The sequence below is a fragment of the Balaenoptera ricei genome, chromosome 3 (genome assembly GCF_028023285.1).
Source record: "Balaenoptera ricei isolate mBalRic1 chromosome 3, mBalRic1.hap2, whole genome shotgun sequence".
NCBI classification, from domain to species: Eukaryota; Metazoa; Chordata; class Mammalia; order Artiodactyla; family Balaenopteridae; genus Balaenoptera; species Balaenoptera ricei.
This window is the reverse complement of record NC_082641.1, coordinates 170,524,962-170,544,092: the sequence shown is the minus strand read 5'-3', so window position 1 is coordinate 170,544,092 and position 19,131 is coordinate 170,524,962. Positions and strand designations below refer to the sequence as shown.

Sequence of the window (19,131 nt, the reverse complement as noted above, 5' to 3'; positions counted from 1 at the left end):
CACTCTTCCAGCTACACTGGCCTCCTTGCTGTTCCTAAACACACTCGTATTTATTCCAGCCCCAGGGCCTTTGCATTTGCTATACCCTCTGCCCAGATCACTCTTTCCCTGCTCTTCATTTTCATCATGCCATGGCTTAAATGTCACCTTGTCAGACAGCCCTCACCTGACCCTATGTCTCTGTAGACCCTCCCACCTTGTTGCTCTCTGGCAGAATGGCCAAGATTTACACAGGGCTTCCTCTGTGTGAGGCGCTGTGCTAAGCATGACTTCTTCAAGTCCTCCCAACCACCCTGAGAGGTGGGTACTCTCTTGTCCCATCTTACAGATGAGCAAACTGAGGCACAGCATAGTTTTGTCACTTGCCCAAGGTCACACAGCTGGCCGGTAGTGGGGGCAGGATTTGAACCCAGGCGGTGTGGCTCCAGAGCTTGACTTGTAACCACTAGCGGCATCAGTCACTTGTAATTATCATATGTGTCTGCTTTCTTGCCTTTTAATTTTAGGGTCTCTTTCCCCCCACTAAACTGTGGGCCCTGTTGGGGGGCCAGCACAGATGGAGACTGTGTTGGACTTTGTGCTCCTGTGGCCCTGGTCTCCCGTCAGGGCGGCACACGACAGGAGCGCAGGATATATTTTTTGGATGGCAGGTCTTCACTCCTTCCTTGGGCACCATGGGGCAGGGGATATCTGTGACCAGTTCTGTCTCCCCTGGGACAGGACAGAAGCTGGGTCCACTCCGAGTCCCCAACACAGAGCTTGACACACTTTCTGTAGGAGGCAGCCTGGAAGATGGCCCTACCTCCCAGTCTGCCCACCTTTGTATGATCCCTTCCCTTTGAGTGTGGGCTGGACCTAGTGACTCACTTCTAATGAACAGAATACAGCAAAAGCAATGGGATATTACTTCTGAGATTAGGTAATAAAAAAGACTGTGGCTTCCATCTTGGGTGCTCTCTCGTGGGTCACTCCCTCTGGGGGAAGCCAGCTGTCATGTAAGGCAGCTCTGTGGAGAGTCTCACATGAGTGAACTTGGAAATGGATTCTCTCCCAGTGAAACCTTGAGATGATCACAGCCTTTGCTGAAACCTTGATTACAGCCTCACAAGACACCCTGAGCCAGAACCACCCAGCTAAGCTGCTCCTGGATTTGTGACCCACAGAAACTGTGAGATAATCAATGTTTGCTCTTTTCAGCTAGTAATTTTGGCTGCAATTTGTTACACGGCAATAGCTAACTAATGCAGCTTATATAACACCCACCCACCTCTGTACCAGGTTTTGTTCTAGTGTTCTCACAGTCCTGTAAGGAAGGAATGCTTACTAATCCCATTTTGTGGTTGGTGAACCAAAGCACCGAGAGGGGAGGTCATTTGCCCAAGAACACAGAGCCGAGGAGCGGCAGGACTCCAGAGTATGTGTTCTTAGCTGCTGTGTTGTGCTGGGGTGGTGGTGCAGGCTGGCTGCATTTAGAACCTAGGTTCAGAAATATTTAAGCACCCTGCCTCAGTTCTTCTAACTCATCTTCTATTTTCCTCATGAAATCTGATCATATTCATCCTTGTTTATTTCTTCCTGCCCCGGTGCGCTGGAGCTCAGGGTGAAAGCAGGAAGGGGCAGAAGGAGCAGAGGGGCAAGAAAAGGCCTCAGGAAGGGCCCAAAGGTGGACAGTGGCCTCTTTGTCCCCAGGGTGGGGGTGGCTTGTGCTGCTGCCAGGCAGGGTGGCCCAGACATGTGGCTGGAGCCCAGTGCTGAAGTCCACTGCCCGCCTGTGTGGGTGTGCTCCAGAGAGGCTGGGGGCGAGGGCGGGAGGGACAGGCCGTGAAGACTGGGCCCCGTTGTGAATGCTTGAGTAACCTGAGCACGAGCCGCTGCAGCCTCAGTCGAGTTTCTTTGCTGTGCTGTCTGCGGACAGGGTGCACCCCTGTGGGAGCTGCTTCCTGTGGTTCCTACCCTTGCTGATGGCCCTCTCCCCATGGCTGTAACACTAGTACCCCTTCATGGGGTTCTTGGGGTGCTCTAGTGAAGCTCTTAGAGGAGAGCTGGGCACATAGTAGGCACTCAGACTTGTTGGTGCTGATTGCCTTCACCCAGCAGTGGGTACCTCAGAGGTTAGGTGCTTGGTGGCTAGAGCCAGAGTGTCTAGCTGTGGCCCTCACTCTGCTCCTTGCTAGCCCATGAAACATCACCCTCTGAGTCTTAGTTCCTTCGTCTCTAAGAGTACACCTTGTGCATCCTCTCTTCTTTAAGAAAACGTGAATTGAGCACCTGTTGTTTGCAGCACGGGCACTTGGTCTGTCACGTGGTACATGGTGAATGTTTGGGGGCAAGCCTGAGGAGGAACAGAGGGACCCTGCCAGGGGGCCTGGTCTGGGTTGTTCTGTCCTCTATTTGCTGTGTGACCTTGAGTGTGTAATTCACCTCTCTGAGCTCCCGGCTCATCCACCATCTGACATGGGGATTTTATTTTATTATTTATTTATTTATTTATTTATTTATTTATTTATTTATTTATGGCTGTGTTGGGTCTTCATTTCTGTGCGAGGGCTTTCTCCAGTTAAGGCAAGTGGGGGCCACTCTTCATCGCGGTGCGCGGGCCTCTCACCATCGTGGCCTCTCTTGTTGCGGAGCACAGGCTCCAGACGCGCAGGCTCAGTAATTGTGGCTCACGGGCCCAGTTGCTCCGTGGCATGTGGGATCTTCCCAGACCAGGGCTCGAACCCGTGTCTCCTGCATTGGCAGGCAGATTCTCAACCACTGCGCCACCAGGGAAGCCCCTGACATGGGGATTTTAGAACCCTACTTTGGAGGGTGGCTGTAAGGTTAGCTCAGTAAATGCTGAGGCTGCTCACCGTAGCAACTCTATTTATTCGTTGAATGGTTGAGATATCAGGATCTGACCAGGGAGGTGGATGTATAAAGAGCTAACTTTTAACATTCTACATTTTTCAGTTATTTTTTTGTAACAGTTAATACATAACACAGGTACAAAATTCAAATGTTAGAGAGAGGTTTGCAGTGAATGTTGCCCTCTCTCCGCTGCCCCCAGCCCTGCAGTTCCCCTCCTCAGAGGCATCTTGTGTCTCTTTCCCAAGAAATATATGCAGACCTCTTCTTGTTCTTGGTGCTCACAAAGGGCCACACGTTCTCCATCATATTCTTCACCTCCTGCTTTCTTTCCTCTCTCCACTTTCACTTGAAATTTTTGCTTTTATTAAAGTCACGCAGGCTTCGAGATGAAAGACTCTAAGCCTTCTACCTCAAGTGGCAGCTGCCAGCCCCACCCTCTACCCACATTTTCCCTTCCCTTCCAGGAGTGATTCTTACCTCTCCTTTGAGTCTTTTGGACTTCACCTCCACGTCTCTAAATGGCTTATGTGACAAATCTGCATTTTTTCACTTTAAGACTTGATCTGTCATCTCACTCCATGGAAGATGAGGATTTGGCATCCCTTTATCCCCCTGTCCTCACTTTCTTTCTGTCTGTCTGTGTATACATACCCACCCTCATATGTACACAGACACACATGTTCTTCCATCCCTTCATTGTCCCAATATTATTACAGTTGATTCTCATTATTTGTGGTAGTTTTCTTCTTCTTCTTCTTTTTTGTTTTGGAAATGCTGCAAGGCTTGCGGGATCTTAGTTCCCCCACCAGAGATTGAACCCGCACCCTCGGCAGTGAAAGCACAGAGTCCTAACCACTGGACCACCAGGGAATTCCCTGTGATAGTTTTGTTCTACAAAGTTGCTGCAAACATTGAATTAGCAAATACTGAACCATTGTTCCTAGGGAAAATACAGGGTTAGGTTCTTGCAAGACTCTGATCACAACATTTTCATCAACCAGTCAATACATAATCTTGTTTTGTGTGTATTCTGTTTAAAGACACATCATTTAATATATATTGTTGATTCATTACTATTGAACTCACTGCCAGCAACATTATAACTCATGCCTGAACAAAACTTATCTAATATGTGTATCTTCTCCATAAGGCACATCACAGCCTTCTTGTACTTAGGAACACTAGACGGCATTTCAGCATTATGCCTGGGGCCCATTTTAAACAGCAAAATCAACAACAAAAAGCACAAAAACACCAAAAAATGTGGCATTAAATAGACTGCCAAAAGCATGCTTGTTTATAATATGAGTTAAACAACTTTATGTATTTTTGTCTGGAGTTATTGATTGCCTTTGTATTGGTTAGTTTTCTATGTATTTATCTCTACTTCAAAGCCAAACTCCACAATATTTGTCTATCTCTCCTCTAATGTTTATAGCATCAGGTGGGTTTTCAGTTTCACGTTTTTGGAGAAGTCTCTCTTTTAGCCTCCAATCTGTCCAGGCTGGTCTAGTTGCTCTCTCTACCTGGTGGGCAGCCATCACACCAGGCTTGCTCCTACCCATCTTCCTGAGGATTAGCATCACTTCTATCTTGGGTTGGATACCCTGTTTCCTGGGTCCCTGATAGTCCTCTTCCTTGGTTTACTCCTTTAATTAGTTGGAACACATCTTCATTAGCTTTGGGAGAAATCATGTATAGAAATTTAATTTTTTGAGACCCTCCATGTATGAAAATATCTTTATTTCCACACTCACACTTGACTTATGGTCCGGGTATAGACTTCTAGGTTGGATATTTTCCTTCAAAATTGAAGGCATTTCTTATTTTCTTCTCACATCATGGTTATTGTTGAGAAGACTAAAACTCTCTGATTCCTGATCCTTTGCAGTGACTTTTTTTTTTTTCTTTATGGAAGCTTCTGGGATCTTTTCAAGATGGTGGGTTATTTCCATCCATTGTATGATCTGTTGGTGGGTTTCAGGTCAAGGAAGTTTTCTTGATGTTATCATTGGTGATTTCCTCACCTTTATTTCCTTTGTTCTTCTTCGAACTCCTATTACTGAGTGCCTGGAACAATGTCTAGCTTGATAACATTTATTGAATGAATATGATGTTGGATCTTCTGGACTGGTTCTATAATTTTCATATCTTTTTTTTTTCTTAACATCTTTATTGGAGTATAACTGCTTTACAATAATGTGTTAGTTTCTGCTTTATAACAAAGTGAATCAGCTATCTTCTTATCTTTTTTATTTTCCATCTCTGTCTTTTTATCCTACTTTCTATGATATTTCTTCAAATATATCTTTCAGTCCTTCTATTAATGTTTAACTTATGCCCTCACATTTAAAATTTTTTATTATGATTATTCTTTGTTCAAATTAATAGACTATTTTAATTGAGTTTTTAATTATGTTTTTTCTTTTTTATATAGACTTCATTTTTTATTATCAGTTTTAGGTTTACAGAAATTAAGCAGAAAGTACAGAGAGTTCCCATATATCCCCTTACTCTCCCCTGCAGTTTCCCCTGTTTTTAATGTCTCTTATTAGTGTAGTATGGTTGTTACAATTGATGAGTCATTGTTGATACATGATTATTAACTAAGCCCCATATTTTTCATAGGGTTCATGTGTATGTTGTACATTCTTTGTGCCCTCACATTTAAATTTTCCAGGATCTTTTTTTTTTCATTCCCTGAAAGCTTTTATATAGCATCCTCTTCTTGTTTCATGGATGCAATATATCTTCTTACATTTTCAAGGATATTAATGACTTTATTAGTTTTTTTCTCTTTGCACAATCTCTTTTTCCTCAAAGATTTTCTTCTTTGTTTATTTTAGTCTCCACCGTCCCTATTAGAGGAAATCCCCAGGAGTCTGGTAGTCCTTGGCTGTAAAGCCAATTAGAAGCTCTCAGCATGGATGTGTGTAGGGGGTGAGGGGGTCTTGTCAACTGAGCTTCATGATGGGGTCACCTGGCCAGGTGGTGCTTTGGGGAAAGTCCAGTGCAGTGTCTTTGGGTCTTTCCTCCGGGCCTGGGCACAGGCCCCACCAGCAGCATCCCAGGAACACAGTGGGGAAGAGGGCTGGAGGCTTGGCATCTGGCAGGTAAACATTCACTTAACACCCATTTGCAGGCAGGTGCCCCACCCAGAAACCCTCCTGTGGATGGACTTTCAATCTTCTCCTGGGTGGCCACTTTTTTTTTTTTTTCGATTGAGATACTGACATATAACACTCTATTAGTTTCAGGTGGGCAACATAATGATTTGCTATTTGCATAAAGGTTTCTCCTACTACCCGAAAATAGAGCATTCCTCTGAAACCTTTCATAAGCCTAAATGGTGTAAAGGGAAGAAGCAATTACCTTAGGATGCATCTTGCTAACGGGTGCACAAAATAAATTGAGATAAAGTTCAGATGCTCACAGACACAGTTCAGAGCTATGGCAGCTTGATGCTGGGATCCTGAGTGTAGTTCCCAGGGAAGGAGCTCGGCAGTGCCTCTCTCACTGCTTTGGGTGTGCGCTGCCCGTATAACAGCTCCCTGCAGAACAAACACCGAACACTATTTTTACTTTTTGCCTTTTATTGTAAAAGCGAAAATCCTCTTTGGATTTCTTTCGGTTAGCAAAAACAGGTACTAATTTTGGTCTTTCACAAAAGAGAAGCGGCATTAAAGTGAATTTTTGAAAAGTAAGGGATACTGGTATATTGTGAAATGATCACCACTGTAAGTCTAGTTAACATCCATCACGATACATAGTTACAAAAATTTTTTTCTTGTGAGGAGAACTTTTAAGATCTACTCTCTTAGCAACTTTCAAATATGCAATGAGGTGTTATTGACTATAGTCACCATGTTGTACATTACATCCCCATGACATTTATTTCACAGAGGGGCCTTCTTAAACAGATTTCCATCAATCCTCCACTGCAGCCCAGGATTCTGCTTTCCCCCTCCTCCTGGGGCCCCCACCTCTCATGTGCTGCTGCCCAGCTTCCCAAAGTGGGGTGATTTGGTCTCCACTTACATTTTCCCAGTCCTTGTGAGTTCACACTTAAGTCCTTTTACTAGCCGTTTTGGGAGGCACTGTGAACAGTCAGTGTCTGAGTGCTCAATCTGCCATCTTTGCCACAAGGTCAGCAGTAACTTTTCCCATTTACCTTTAGGGTCCTTCCTCATCCCTTGCATTGGGGGTGCCATTCTTGTGCGCAGCCTTCTGTTGTAAGCTTCAGCTTGAGCCGTTGTTCATCTAACCCCTCGCTTACTGCAGGATGTTTGGATTCTTTCCCATCTTCTGCTCACTGGAAGCTACAAATGAATAATGCGCCGTCATTTCCCCCGTGTGACTTTAATGTGTCAAAATCAGTATACCCGTTGATGGAGCGATTCAGAGCCGTGGAGAGACATTCCTGACCTTGGGCCGTCTCCTCCTACTCTCTGCTTCACTCACTCCTCTCCTCCCGCTGGCCTTTGCTCTCTTTTAAACCTGCCAATCTCCTTCCTGCCTCCAGGTCTTTGCACTCGTGGTGCCCTCCACCTGGAATACTTCCCCTCGAGCTTTACCCATGGCTGGCTCCTTCTCATCCTTCAAAGTTCAGTGCAAATGTTGCTTCCTCAGACAAGGCTCCCCTGCCCCGTGGGTGAAGTCTGTCCTGGTCGTGCTTGATCACATCATCCTGTTGCTTTTTTCTTAGGAAACGTATAAAACTGTCATTGTTTTTGTTTGTTTTCTCCTTGATTATTGACTGTAAACCCATAGCAGCAGGGATCACGCCTACCTTGGTCACCTGTGTGTCCCCATTCCTGTCATGATGTCCAGCATGTGGTGGTACTTTGTGGAGGTGTGCTGCACTTGTGGATCAGCTCCTCTGGGGAGGTGTTCTCCATGAGGAGGCTTCAGCTGCAAGTAGTGGGAATCCCAACTAGAAGTGGCATCAACAGTAAAGCTCATTTATAGCCATGTGCAATGGGGTATTGGGACATGAGGTGGCTTCAGGTTGATCAATTTGTGTTCAGCATGTTATCATTGGCCCAAGTTCCTTCTGCCTTTCTGCTCTGGCATCCTTGCTTCAAAGGCTTGGCGTCTCCAGTTAGTTACCCTCATGGTCTCATATTGGCTGCTGTGGCCCCAGCCATCACATGCTGATAGAAGAAAGTGAACATGGGATTACCAGGCCCCATGTTGCAGGGGGTGTGAAAGGGGCTATTGTGATGGCGGGAGGTCTATGAGTTGGGCAGTGTTGGAGTTAGAGCCAGATTTCCAGAGCTTTGAACACTGAGCAGAAGACAGTCTTATGTTCCCAGGGAAGTGTTCTGAGCAGGGAAGCAGCACAGCCAGGCTGGCCTGCATGGAGGAAGAGGGTGGCTTGGTGAGGAGGGTTTGGGGCAGCCAGGCAGGAAATGCACTTGTTCCCAGACGGGGGGAATGGAGACACACCCCCTCTGCCCCCTTGAATGGGGCACTGGGGTGAGAGCCGTAAGGAAGATAGACAATGGTGGAGATGAAGCAGAGTGTGTTAGTTTCTTGTGGCTGTCATAACAATGTAGCACAAACTGGGGGACTTAAAACAGCAGAAATTTATTCTGCCGTAGTTGTAGAGGCCTGAAGTCTGAAATCAAGGTGTGGGCAGGGTTGGTTCCTGCTGGAGGCTCCGAGGGAGAATCTGTTCCATGCCTCTCTCCTAGCTTCTGGTGGCTTCTAGCAATCCTTGGCAGTTCCTTGGCTTGTGGTTGCATCACTCAGTCCAATCTCTGCCTCCGTCTTCGGATGGCCTTCTTCTCTATGTTTGTCTCTCCTTTTCTGTCTCTTAGAAGGACACTTGTCATTGGATTTAGGACCCATCCTAAATCCAGGATGATCTCATCTGAAGATCCTCAACTTAATTACATCTGCAAAGACCCTTTTTCCACATAAGGGCTCATTCACAAGTTTGGAGGATCAGGACTCGGATGTATCTTTTTGGGGCCACCATTCACCCCACTACACAGAGAATGGGGCCTGGCTCAGGGTGGAGGCGGGAGACCAGAGGGAGGTGACTGCACTGCTTCAGGCTTGTGGGGTCTTGGCCGTGCTTGTGAGATAACCAGATTCCAGCTAGTCTGCACTGGGGAAAGTCATTTGTTCTACCCATCCTTGAGGACCTCCTGTGCCCCACACCCTGTCTGGGCTTCGGGGATGCCATGGTCACCATGACACGCCATGAACGCACCAGATGATGCTGTTCCTGTCCTATGGAGCCCACAGCCTAATGAGGGAGAAGGATGCTCGAGAAGGAAATGAGGAAATAACTTAAACATCAGAAAGTGACAAGAAGAATTCAGCACGTGGGGGAGAGGCAAGGATAGTGCATGACTACTGCAGCCAGGGTGGTAGGTGTGGGGCACCCAGCACAGGTGGTCAGATGAGAAGGAGCCAACCGTGCAAAGACCTGGGGGATGGAAGAGCGCTCCAGGCAGAGGGAACAGCAGGTGCAAAGTCCAGAGGCAGGACCCGACCCTCCTGGGCAGAGTAACGATGAATCCCTCTTTTTCAACCCTTCTTCTTGGTTAGGCACTTAATACATTTGACAGGTATTAGGCCAAGAATTTCACTGTTCCCCCATTTACAGATGCACTGCTGTTCTGGGCCCTGCTTCCTCTTTGTAAATAGGACAATGGCAGTACCTACACTTTGCTGAGCTGGAGAACACCTTGGAGCTTGTTATGTTCAGTCTCCTGATATTCCAAGTAAGGAAACTGAGGCCCAGAGAGGGCAGGGTCTGCCCAGGTGCCATAGCTGGTAAGCGGTGGAGGAGGATCTGAACCAAGGCCGTTGACTCCAGGGCACTTTTTCTTTCCTCTGGGCTCTGCTGGGGCTCACAGCTCCGGGACAGACACTTGAGGAATCAGTGTTTGCACAAGGCCCTCAGATCATGTCCTGCCTCCTCTCCTGGACCATTACCCCCAGGGGACTTCCTGGGCTGGCCCCCCCCTCTTGGAACTTGCTTGTTCCTCTTTCTTCCTTACAGGGTAGGTATGAGTCAAGTTGCTGGGCAGATAAAATGCTAATTCAATTCTGTTTTCATACTGACAGTGCATACCTCCCTGGGGAGAGGATAGCAACAGAGTTTATTGAGAATGTAGGACACGCCAGGCCCTGTCCTTAGAAGTCTCCATCCATCTCTTTTATCCCATAATGACCTGGAAGGCATGGGATCTTATTGTCCCCATTAACCAGGAGGCCCAGAGAGGGATGTACCCACCCGTGCCCACTGTATGAGTGTCCTGGGGCTGCCGTAACAAATTACCACAATCTTGGTAGCTTAAAACAAAAGGATTTTGTTGTCTCAGAGTTCTGGAGACCAGAAGCCCAGAATCAGCTTCTGGGGAGTCCAGGCGTCCTTGGCTTGGCTTGTGGCTGCATCACTCCAGTCTCTGCCTCTGTCTCCTCAGAGCCTTCTCCCTTGTGTCTCTGTGTTCTCTCTCCTTTTTTTTTTCACTTTTTGGCTGTACCGCGCAGCATGCGGGATCTCAGTTCCCCACAACTGAGGGTTGTTGAACCCACAACCCCTGCAGTGGAAGTGCAGTGTCTTAACCACTGGACCACCAGGGAAGTCCCTCTCTCTTCTTGTAGAGATACCTGTTATTGGATTTAGGGCCCACCTAGGCAATCAGGATGACCTCATCTCATACTTACCTTAATTATATCTGCAAAGGCCCTGTTTCCAAATAAGGTCATAGTCTGAGGTTCTGGGTGTACATGAATTTTTGGAGACACTCTTCAACAGCTGCAGTCACACAGGCAGAAGAGACTGGGCTGCATTTGAGCCAGCCTGTGGGACACCAGCATCGTCCTTACTTTCTAGGCCCTGTTTCTAGTGCTGGGACTACAGCCCTGGACACAATAGACAGATAGACAGGGTGCCTGCTCTCATGGAAAAAGACAAAGAATTCAGGAAACCCACAAAGGAAGATGGCAGTTTTAGATTGTGATGATCACTTTGAAGGAATAAAACGATGGTGGTGGGGGGGGTGTGGGTGCTGGGAATGTATCAGTTACCTATGGCTGTGTAACAAATTACCCCTGAAACTAGGGGCTTAAAAAATGATCATTATCATCTCCTATGTCTAGGCTTCCTTACAGCTCAGTGCTGGGTTCTCAGGGCCAGTGTCCTGAGAGAGAGGGAAAGCGAGAGGGCATGAGGGCTCCTGCGTGCTGGGAAGAAGGTGTGCTGACTTTGTGCCCTGGGCTCGGAAGTCACATAGCATCACTTCTGCTACATTCTCTTCCTTAGAAGCAAGCCCCTCAGTCTGCCCATACTCAAGCGGATGGGAAATAGAACCCACCTTTCGAAGGGAGGACTGTCAAAGGGTTTGCAGGGATATTTTAAAATAGCCATACTGATCCAAGCTGGGCAGGGCTGGGAGGACCCCTCTGAGCAGGTGTCATTGGAGCTGAGAGGTGAAGGATGAGAAGGAGCCGAGATGAGGGGCCTGGGGCAGAGTATTCCAGGCAGTGGGAGCTGGGCGAAGGCCCTTGGGCAGGAACCTCTGCCCTGCTGAAGATCAGGGAAGGAGGCAAGAGCAAGCTGGGGCAATGGAGGGTGAGGAGGTGGCCAGATGCATGCAGCTGGGCCGTGCTGGGCCTCACAGGCCACAGGGAAGTCATTTGATTGAAAAAACAGTGGGAGCCTTTGGAGGGTTAAAACATTATTTTAAAAAAATTTTTTTAATTTTTGATTTTTTAAAAAATTTTTTAAAATTTAGGGAATTCCCTGGGCGGTCCAGTAGTTAGGACTCCACACTTCCACTGCAGGGGGCCCATTCCAATCCCTGGTCAGGGAGCTAAGATCCTGCAAGCTGCATGGCGTGGCCAAAAAAATAAAAATTTTTTAATTAAAAAATTTTAATTTTTAAAATAAAAAAATTTTTTATTTAAAAATTTTTTAAATTACAAATTTTAATTTAATTTTTAAATTTTTATTTAAAATTTTTTTATTTTTAAAATTTATTTTTTTATTTTATTTTTTAAAAATCTGTGTTAAAAACATTTTACTATGGAAAATTTCAAGCTTATAGAAGTAGAGAGAATAATGTAATAAACCCATGTGCCCATCCCCCAGCTTCCGTGATCTTCATATGATTGTTTCCTCACCTCCACCCACTTCCTCCTCTGTCTGAATGTCAGTGGCACATCTTTCTATCTGTTAGTTTTCCAGGGTGTATATCTGGAAGGTAAGGACTCCTGTTTTTAACCTTGCCACAGACAGTCTTCATGAGTTTCATTCATTCATTCATTTTTGTGGTAGTAAAACGCATATAATATAAAATTTACCATTAGCGACATTGAGTACATTCACAGTGTTGTGCAACCATCAGCTCTGTCTAGCTCCAGAACATTTCCATCACCCCAAAAGGAAACCCTGTCCCCATTAGCAGTTACTCCCCATTCCCCCTCCCCCAGCTCCTAGTAACCACCAATCTGCTCTGTCTTCATGGGTTGTTTTTGAGGTGTAATTTACATATAATAAAATGCACCCGTTCTAAGTGTTCATTTAGGATTTGGGGAACCACCCCCGGGTAACCTTCCTGGGGGCAGAGTGAGGACTGCCTGTCTCAGTCAGGGCAGAGCAAGCTGCTGTAACAAACAGGTCCCCACTTGACAGTGGCTTAACCCAGCACAAAGTTACCTCTCAGAGTCAGGTGGCAGGGCAGGGAGCCAGGTAAAGCCAGAAGACCACTTGTTTCTTGAGCTCCTGCACTGAGAAATTCTAGCTTTCTTGGTTCTGTGATCTAAAGCCATTTCTGTTTGCTTAAAACAACAGAAACAAGTTCATGTCTCACTCATCTGACAGCCTGGCATCATCAGTGATGGCTGCTCATCTCCACAGGGTCATTCAGGAACCTGGCTCCTTCTACGGGGGTTCTGTCTTCCCCTGGGGCCTCTGATCCCCTTGTCTCTACTAGCAGGTGGTGACAGAGGAACAAGACACCTGCCCTCAGGGCCTCTCGCTAGCCCGTCTCTGGCCTCACCTGGGGCAGAGGCACCTCCTCCCCTGGGTGGGGGCACACGTGCTGGATGGCTCAGCCATCTGTGCCTAGTGCTATTGAGTAACTTGGGAGTGGAACGGCCCCCCAGCTCAGGGGGTGGACCCCAGGGCCCGGTTGAGGCAGGCGGGGCATGAGGAGTCCAAGCTGGAGGCAGTGGGGGGTCAGCATGGGGCACTTGGGCTGCCCCAGGAGAGAAAAACAAGGAAAGGACTGGGCCTGGCTCCCTCAGGGTCACCAAGCAGGCTGTGGTGGAGGAGGACAGGGTGACTTTGATTTACACTGCATGGCCTGGCCAGCTGTGAGAATCCGCCTACTTCTGGGCTGACTGGTAAATGGCCCTTTGCCCTTAGTTTCTCCAAGAGACCCAGCAACCCAAGGGTTCTCATTGAACACTTGCCACCGTTGGGAATACAGGGACCTTTTCCTCCGCTTTCTCCACGGGGGGATGCTGAGGCGTGGGGTGGTCTCCTGGAAGCTGGGCAGGACACTCAGTGACACCGTCCCCTCGTCCCCCCTCCCAGCGGCCTCATCGTGCTGATGCGCGTGCGCCTGGAGCTGCGGTGGCACCAGCGCGCCCACCACACCATCCCGCAGATCTTCCAGGAGGTGGTACGGCGGCAGCCTGAGCACCTGGCGCTGGTGGACGCGGGCAGCGGCGCGTGCTGGACCTTCGCGCAGCTGGACGCCTACTCCAATGCCGTGGCCAACCTATTCTGCCAGCTGGGCTACACGCCAGGCGACGTGGTGGCCATCTTCCTGGAGGGCCGGCCTGAGTTTGTGGGGCTGTGGCTGGGTCTGGCCAAGGCGGGCATGGAGGCCGCGCTGCTCAACGTTAACCTGCGGCGGGAGCCCCTGGTCTTCTGCCTGGGCACCTCGGGCGCCAAGGCCCTGGTCTTCGGACGGGAGCTGGCAGCGGGTGAGGCCGGGTGTGGGCAGCATCTCGGTGGGGGCCTGGGGCCGCCCAGGGCAGGGAGATGGTGCTTCCCCGGGCCTGGGAGGGGACCTGCCCATCCTTGACCGTGACATATGTTTTGGGCCGCAGTGGTGGCCGAGGTGAGTGGACAGCTGGGCAAGAGCCTGGTCAAGTTCTGTTCTGGAGACTTGGGGCCCGAGGGTTTCGTGCCGGACACCCAGCTCCTGGACCCGCTGCTGAAGGAGGCCTCCACAGCCCCCCTGGCCCAGCCCCCTGGCAAGGGCATGGATGGTGAGTCCAGGTGGGATCCCCTCTGCCGATGCCCACCCAGTCCCCTCGTCCCCCTCATGCCAGCCTCCGGTCCCCAACACCCACATCTCTCTTAGATCGACTCCTCTACATCTACACGTCAGGGACCACGGGGCTGCCCAAGGCTGCCATCGTCGTACACAGCAGGTGAGGGGCCCGTGGGCATTGCCCCCAGCGCAGGAGAGCCACTCCAGGTCCTCTCTACGGCCTGATCCCCCCGACCTCCAGCTCCTGTTGGGGTCTTGTGGGCATCTTGATCCCAACTGGGTAAAACCCACAGCCCATCTCAGGACACCATGCTGCCCTCTGCCCCTCCTCAGTCTCCTCCTGTCCCCACTCCTGCCCCCAACAGTCCCCTTCTCATCAGCGACCATAATAAGGTTTAAAATCCTAAATCAGACCTCCTCTATGCCAAACCTCCCTGTACCCTCCTTGGCCCTCAGAATAAAAGCCGTATTCGTGTTGTGCGGCACCCACCACTTCTCTGATGCCATTTTCCTCCTCTCCACCTCTCACTCGCTCCCTCCCTCCTCAACCCCTCACACTTCCTCAAACCTGCCAGACTCCTTCTGGCCTCAGGACCTTTGCATATACTCTGTGCTTCACCTGGGTGCCCTTCCCTAGCTCACCCTACAGCTCCTTCTTGCCGGACCTTAACTCATGTGTCACCTCCCCAGACAGGTTACCCCACCCTCCCTGGCTTTGTCCCCTTCAGCCTCTCTCTGTCCCTTTGCTCTATTATATCCCTCGTGGCAGCAAGCACCGTTTTCTTTATTTGTTGCATGTTCCTCTTCTGCCAGCCTATAAGGCCCCTATGAGCTGGGCTGGCTCTGCCTCAGTATGCAGCTCGCTCCCCCAACTCCATGCTTTTTTCGTGGGTGTGGGTCCCAGCCCCTGCACTCCCTGCCCCTGCAGGTACTACCGCATAGCGGCATTTGCCCACCACTCCTACAGCATGCAGACGGCAGATGTGCTCTACGACTGTCTGCCCCTGTACCACTCGGCAGGTACCACAGGGAAGCTTGGACGGGGGAGGGGGCGGGGGATTGGGGACCCCTCATCGAGCCCACTCTCTGCAGGGAACATCATTGGCGTGGGTCAGTGTCTCATCTACGGGCTGACCGTGGTCCTCCGCAAGAAGTTTTCAGCCAGCCGCTTCTGGGATGACTGCATCAAGTACAACTGCACGGTCAGGCCCCGCCCCCTCTCGCACCTCCAGCCCTCCTCCCACCCTTCCAAGTATATGGCTCTGAATGGCTGCCTCCCAGGGACTCGGTGGGGCTGGGAGGGGGCAGTCAGTGCTTCGCTCAAGGCCCAGCCCGAGGCTAAACCTTGAACATGTAAACTCATTGGACCCTCATAGCTGCTTGGGAGCGGGCAAAGGCCTCATACCCATTTTGCAAGTGGAGAAACTGAGGCTTTTAATGCAGCTGGGATTGGACACAGACTGCCTGAGATCCTTAAGATGCTGCCTTCCCTACTCCCTGTGCCCCGAAGGTCTTCCCTGCTGGTGGCTGTAGGGAAATGGGTGCAGTCACCTCGCTGGGCTGGTTAAGGCCACAAGGCCCAGGGCTTCCCGGTGGGATAAGCATGAAGCAGAGGTGGAGGGCATCCACTATGCTGCAGAGCAGGTAGGGGTTAAGACAAGTTCCTTCCTCTCCTCTCCCCTCCACAGTGAGAGGAGAGCAGGCCAAGGATTTCAGTGCTGTGATGGGGGTGGAAATACAGGTGCCTAGTACCTTCCTCCAGGTGGAAGAAGGAGTGAGGAGGGGAGAGAAGGGGGTGTGTCCAGGGACTGGCAAATTGGCAGGTGCTGAACCTTGAAGAGGTGGGACCCAGAGACGTTCAGCCACTTGCCCAGATCACACAGCTGGCCAGGGTGGGGGCTCTGGGCTGGGCATCCTGGGGGATCCCTCAGGGCGATGACTCTGCCCTGCTGTGCTTTTGAGGATTTTATGTTCTGCTTGGGGTGGTGGGGGGTGGTCTGGGGAAAACTGCTAATCTGAATCTTGAAAATAAAGACAGTCCATTTATTAACTATTGAGAGTTGCAAATATACATAAATGTGGACAGAAAAGTTTAGGGGATTCCCAGGTATCCATCACTCGGCTCCAAAGGACATCAGATACCCTATCCTGCCCCCTCCACGCCCCCAGCACATCCCTCCTTCTGGGTTGTTGTGAAGCAGCCCCAGATAGCAGCGTGTTTCCTGCATAGATATGTCAGTAAAACCTGAAAGATGAGGATTGGTCTTTTTTTTTTCAATTGAGGTGAAATTCACGTTAGCTTTTTTTTTTTTTTTTTAATTTTTGAACTTTTTAGTTTTATTTATTTATTTATTTATTTTTTGGCCACGCCTCACGGCATGCGGGATCTTAGTTCCCCAACCGGGGATGGAACCCGTGCCTCCTGCAGTGGAAGGGCGGAGTCTTAACCACTGGATCGCCAGGGAAGTCCCCAAGATTAGCTATTTTAAAGTGGACACTTCAGTGGCGCTTAGTCCACTTACGGTGTTGTACAGTCACCACCTCTATGTAGTTCCAGAACATTTCCATCACCCCCAAAAGGACATGCTGTCCCCACTGGCAGTCATTCCCCATTCCCCTTCCCCCAGCCCCTGGCACAACCATGAATCTGCTTTCTGTCTCTATGGGTTTGCCTGTTCTGAACATTTCTTATAAATGGGATCTCTGTGTGGCCTTTTGTGTCTGGTGAGGGCTGTTTTTAAAACAAAAGATTTGGGACTTCCCTGGTGGCGCAGTGGTTAAGAATCCGCCTGCCAATGCAGGGCACTCGGGTTCGATCCCTGGTCCGGGAAGATGCCACGTGCCACGGAGCAACTAAGCCCGTGCACCACAACTACTGAGCCTGCACTCTAGAGCCCGGGAGCCACAGCTAGTGAACCCTCATGCCACAACTACTGAAGCCCGCACGCCTAGGGCCCATGCTCCACAACAAGAGAAGACACCGCAATGAGGAGCCCATGCACTGCAACAAAGAGTAGCTCCGGCCCGCCGCAACTAGAGAAAGCTCACACACAGCAACGAACACCCAACGCAGCCAAAAATAAATAAATTAATTAATTTAAAAAAAATGAAACAAAAGATTTGAAAGCAGTGTCTCAAAGAGATATTTGTACACCCATGTTCATAGCAGATTATTCACAATAAATAAAACATGGAAGCAATCCAAGTGTCCATCAGCAGAATGAATGGATAAGCAAAATGTGGTTCATCCCTACAGTGGAATATTATTCAGCCTTAAAAAGGAAGGAAGTTCTGACACAGGCTACAACATGGATGAACGTCGAGGACATTATGCTGAATGAAATAAGCCAATCACAAAAAGACAAATACTGCATGATTCCACTTATATTAGGTACTCACAGTAGCTAAAATCATAGAAAGTAGGATGGTACTTGCCAAGGCCAGGGGAGGGGGGAATGGGGAGTTAGTGTTTACTGGGTATAGAGTTTCAGACTTACAAGGTAAAAATATTTTTGGGGGGGAATTCTCTGGCAGTCCAGTGGTTAGGACCCGGCACTCTCACTGCTGAGGGACCGGGTTCTATCCCTGGTCAGGGAACTAAAATCTCAGAAATCACGTGGTGTGGCCAAAAAAAAAAAAAAAAAAAAAAAAAAATTTATGGGGATGGATAGTGGTGATGGCTGCTCAACAATGTGAATGTATTTAATACACTGAACTGTACACTTAAAAATGGCTAAGATGGAAAAGAAATGGCTAAGATGGTAAATTTTATATTGTGTGTATTTTACCCCAATAAAAGAAAGAGTAAAAAAGAAGGAAAAAACCCCCACGAACACATAACCTCAGTATCATTATCACAGCCAGAAAGTGCCAGTGATTTCTCAGTTATCAGGAATCCGGACAATGGCCTGATCCCCAGTGTTTTACCATGTCAAAATATGGGATTTTTTTGTTTCTGTATTTTTAGAAAAATCAGTTTTTAGGTAAGACCCACACATTGCAACTAGTTGATGTTTCTTATAAGAATCCTTTCATCTGTAGGTGCCCCTTGTCTCTCCCTCATTCTCCTCCCACCCCTCCTTGTAATTTATTTACTGAAGAAATGAAGTTTGGCCTGTAGTGTTTTCCCAGTCTGGGTATTGCTGGGAGGTCCTTTGACATGCTTCTCTCTCCCTGGCCACTTCCTGTACCCTGGGAGTAGGGTCAAGCATAGCGTTTTTTTTTGTTTTTTTGGTTTTTTTAACTACTTTTTAAAATTGACATATAGTTAATTTATACAATGTTGTGTTAGTTTCAGGTATACAGCAAAGTGATTCAGTTATATATATAAACATTATATATATATATATTCTTTTTCAGATTATTTTCCATTTTCCATTATAGATTATTACAAGATATTGAATATAGCTTCCTGTGCTATACAGTAGGTCCTGTTGTTTATCTATTTTATATATAGTAGTGTGTATATGTTAATCCCAGACTCCTAATTTATCTGTCCCACCCATCCCCTTTGGTAACCTTAAGTTTGTTTTCTATGTCTGTGAGTCTATTTCTGTTTCATAAACAAGTTCATTTCTATCATTTTTAAAGATTCCACATAGAAGTGATATCATATGATATTTGTCTTTCTCTGTTTGACTTACTTCATTTTATATGATAATCTCTAGGTCAGTCCATGTTGCTGTAAATGGCATTATTTCATTCTTTTTTATGGCTGAGTAATATTCCATTGTATATATATGTACCACATCTTCTTTATCCATTCCTCTGTCAGTGGACATTTAGGTTGCTTCCATGTTTTGGCTACTGTAAATAGTGCTGCAATGAACATTGGGGTGCACGTATCTTTTCAAGTTAGAGTTTTGTCCAGATATATGCCCAGGAGTTGGATTGCAGGATCATATGGTAACTCTATTTTTAGTTTTTTGAGGAATCTCTATACTGTTCTCCATGGTGGAAGCACAGCATCTCTCAACCACAGCAGTGTGGATATTTGGAGCTGCATCATTCTCTGTGGTGAGGGCTGTCCTGT

At 48.2% G+C, this 19,131-nt stretch overlaps 1 protein-coding gene across 4 annotated transcripts in view; it reads left to right on the top strand.

Moving 5' to 3' along the window:
- SLC27A1 (solute carrier family 27 member 1) overlaps positions 1-19,131 on the top strand; it is a 30,787-nt gene that overhangs the window by 3,665 nt on the left and 7,991 nt on the right. For all 4 annotated transcript variants that reach the window (XM_059918133.1, XM_059918129.1, XM_059918132.1 and 1 more), the window contains exons 3-7: positions 13,412-13,806; positions 13,933-14,094; positions 14,190-14,259; positions 15,028-15,119; positions 15,192-15,301. In XM_059918133.1, the coding sequence (XP_059774116.1) occupies positions 13,412-13,806; positions 13,933-14,094; positions 14,190-14,259; positions 15,028-15,119; positions 15,192-15,301 (829 nt within the window). The remainder of the gene's footprint in view (positions 1-13,411; positions 13,807-13,932; positions 14,095-14,189; positions 14,260-15,027; positions 15,120-15,191; positions 15,302-19,131) is intronic.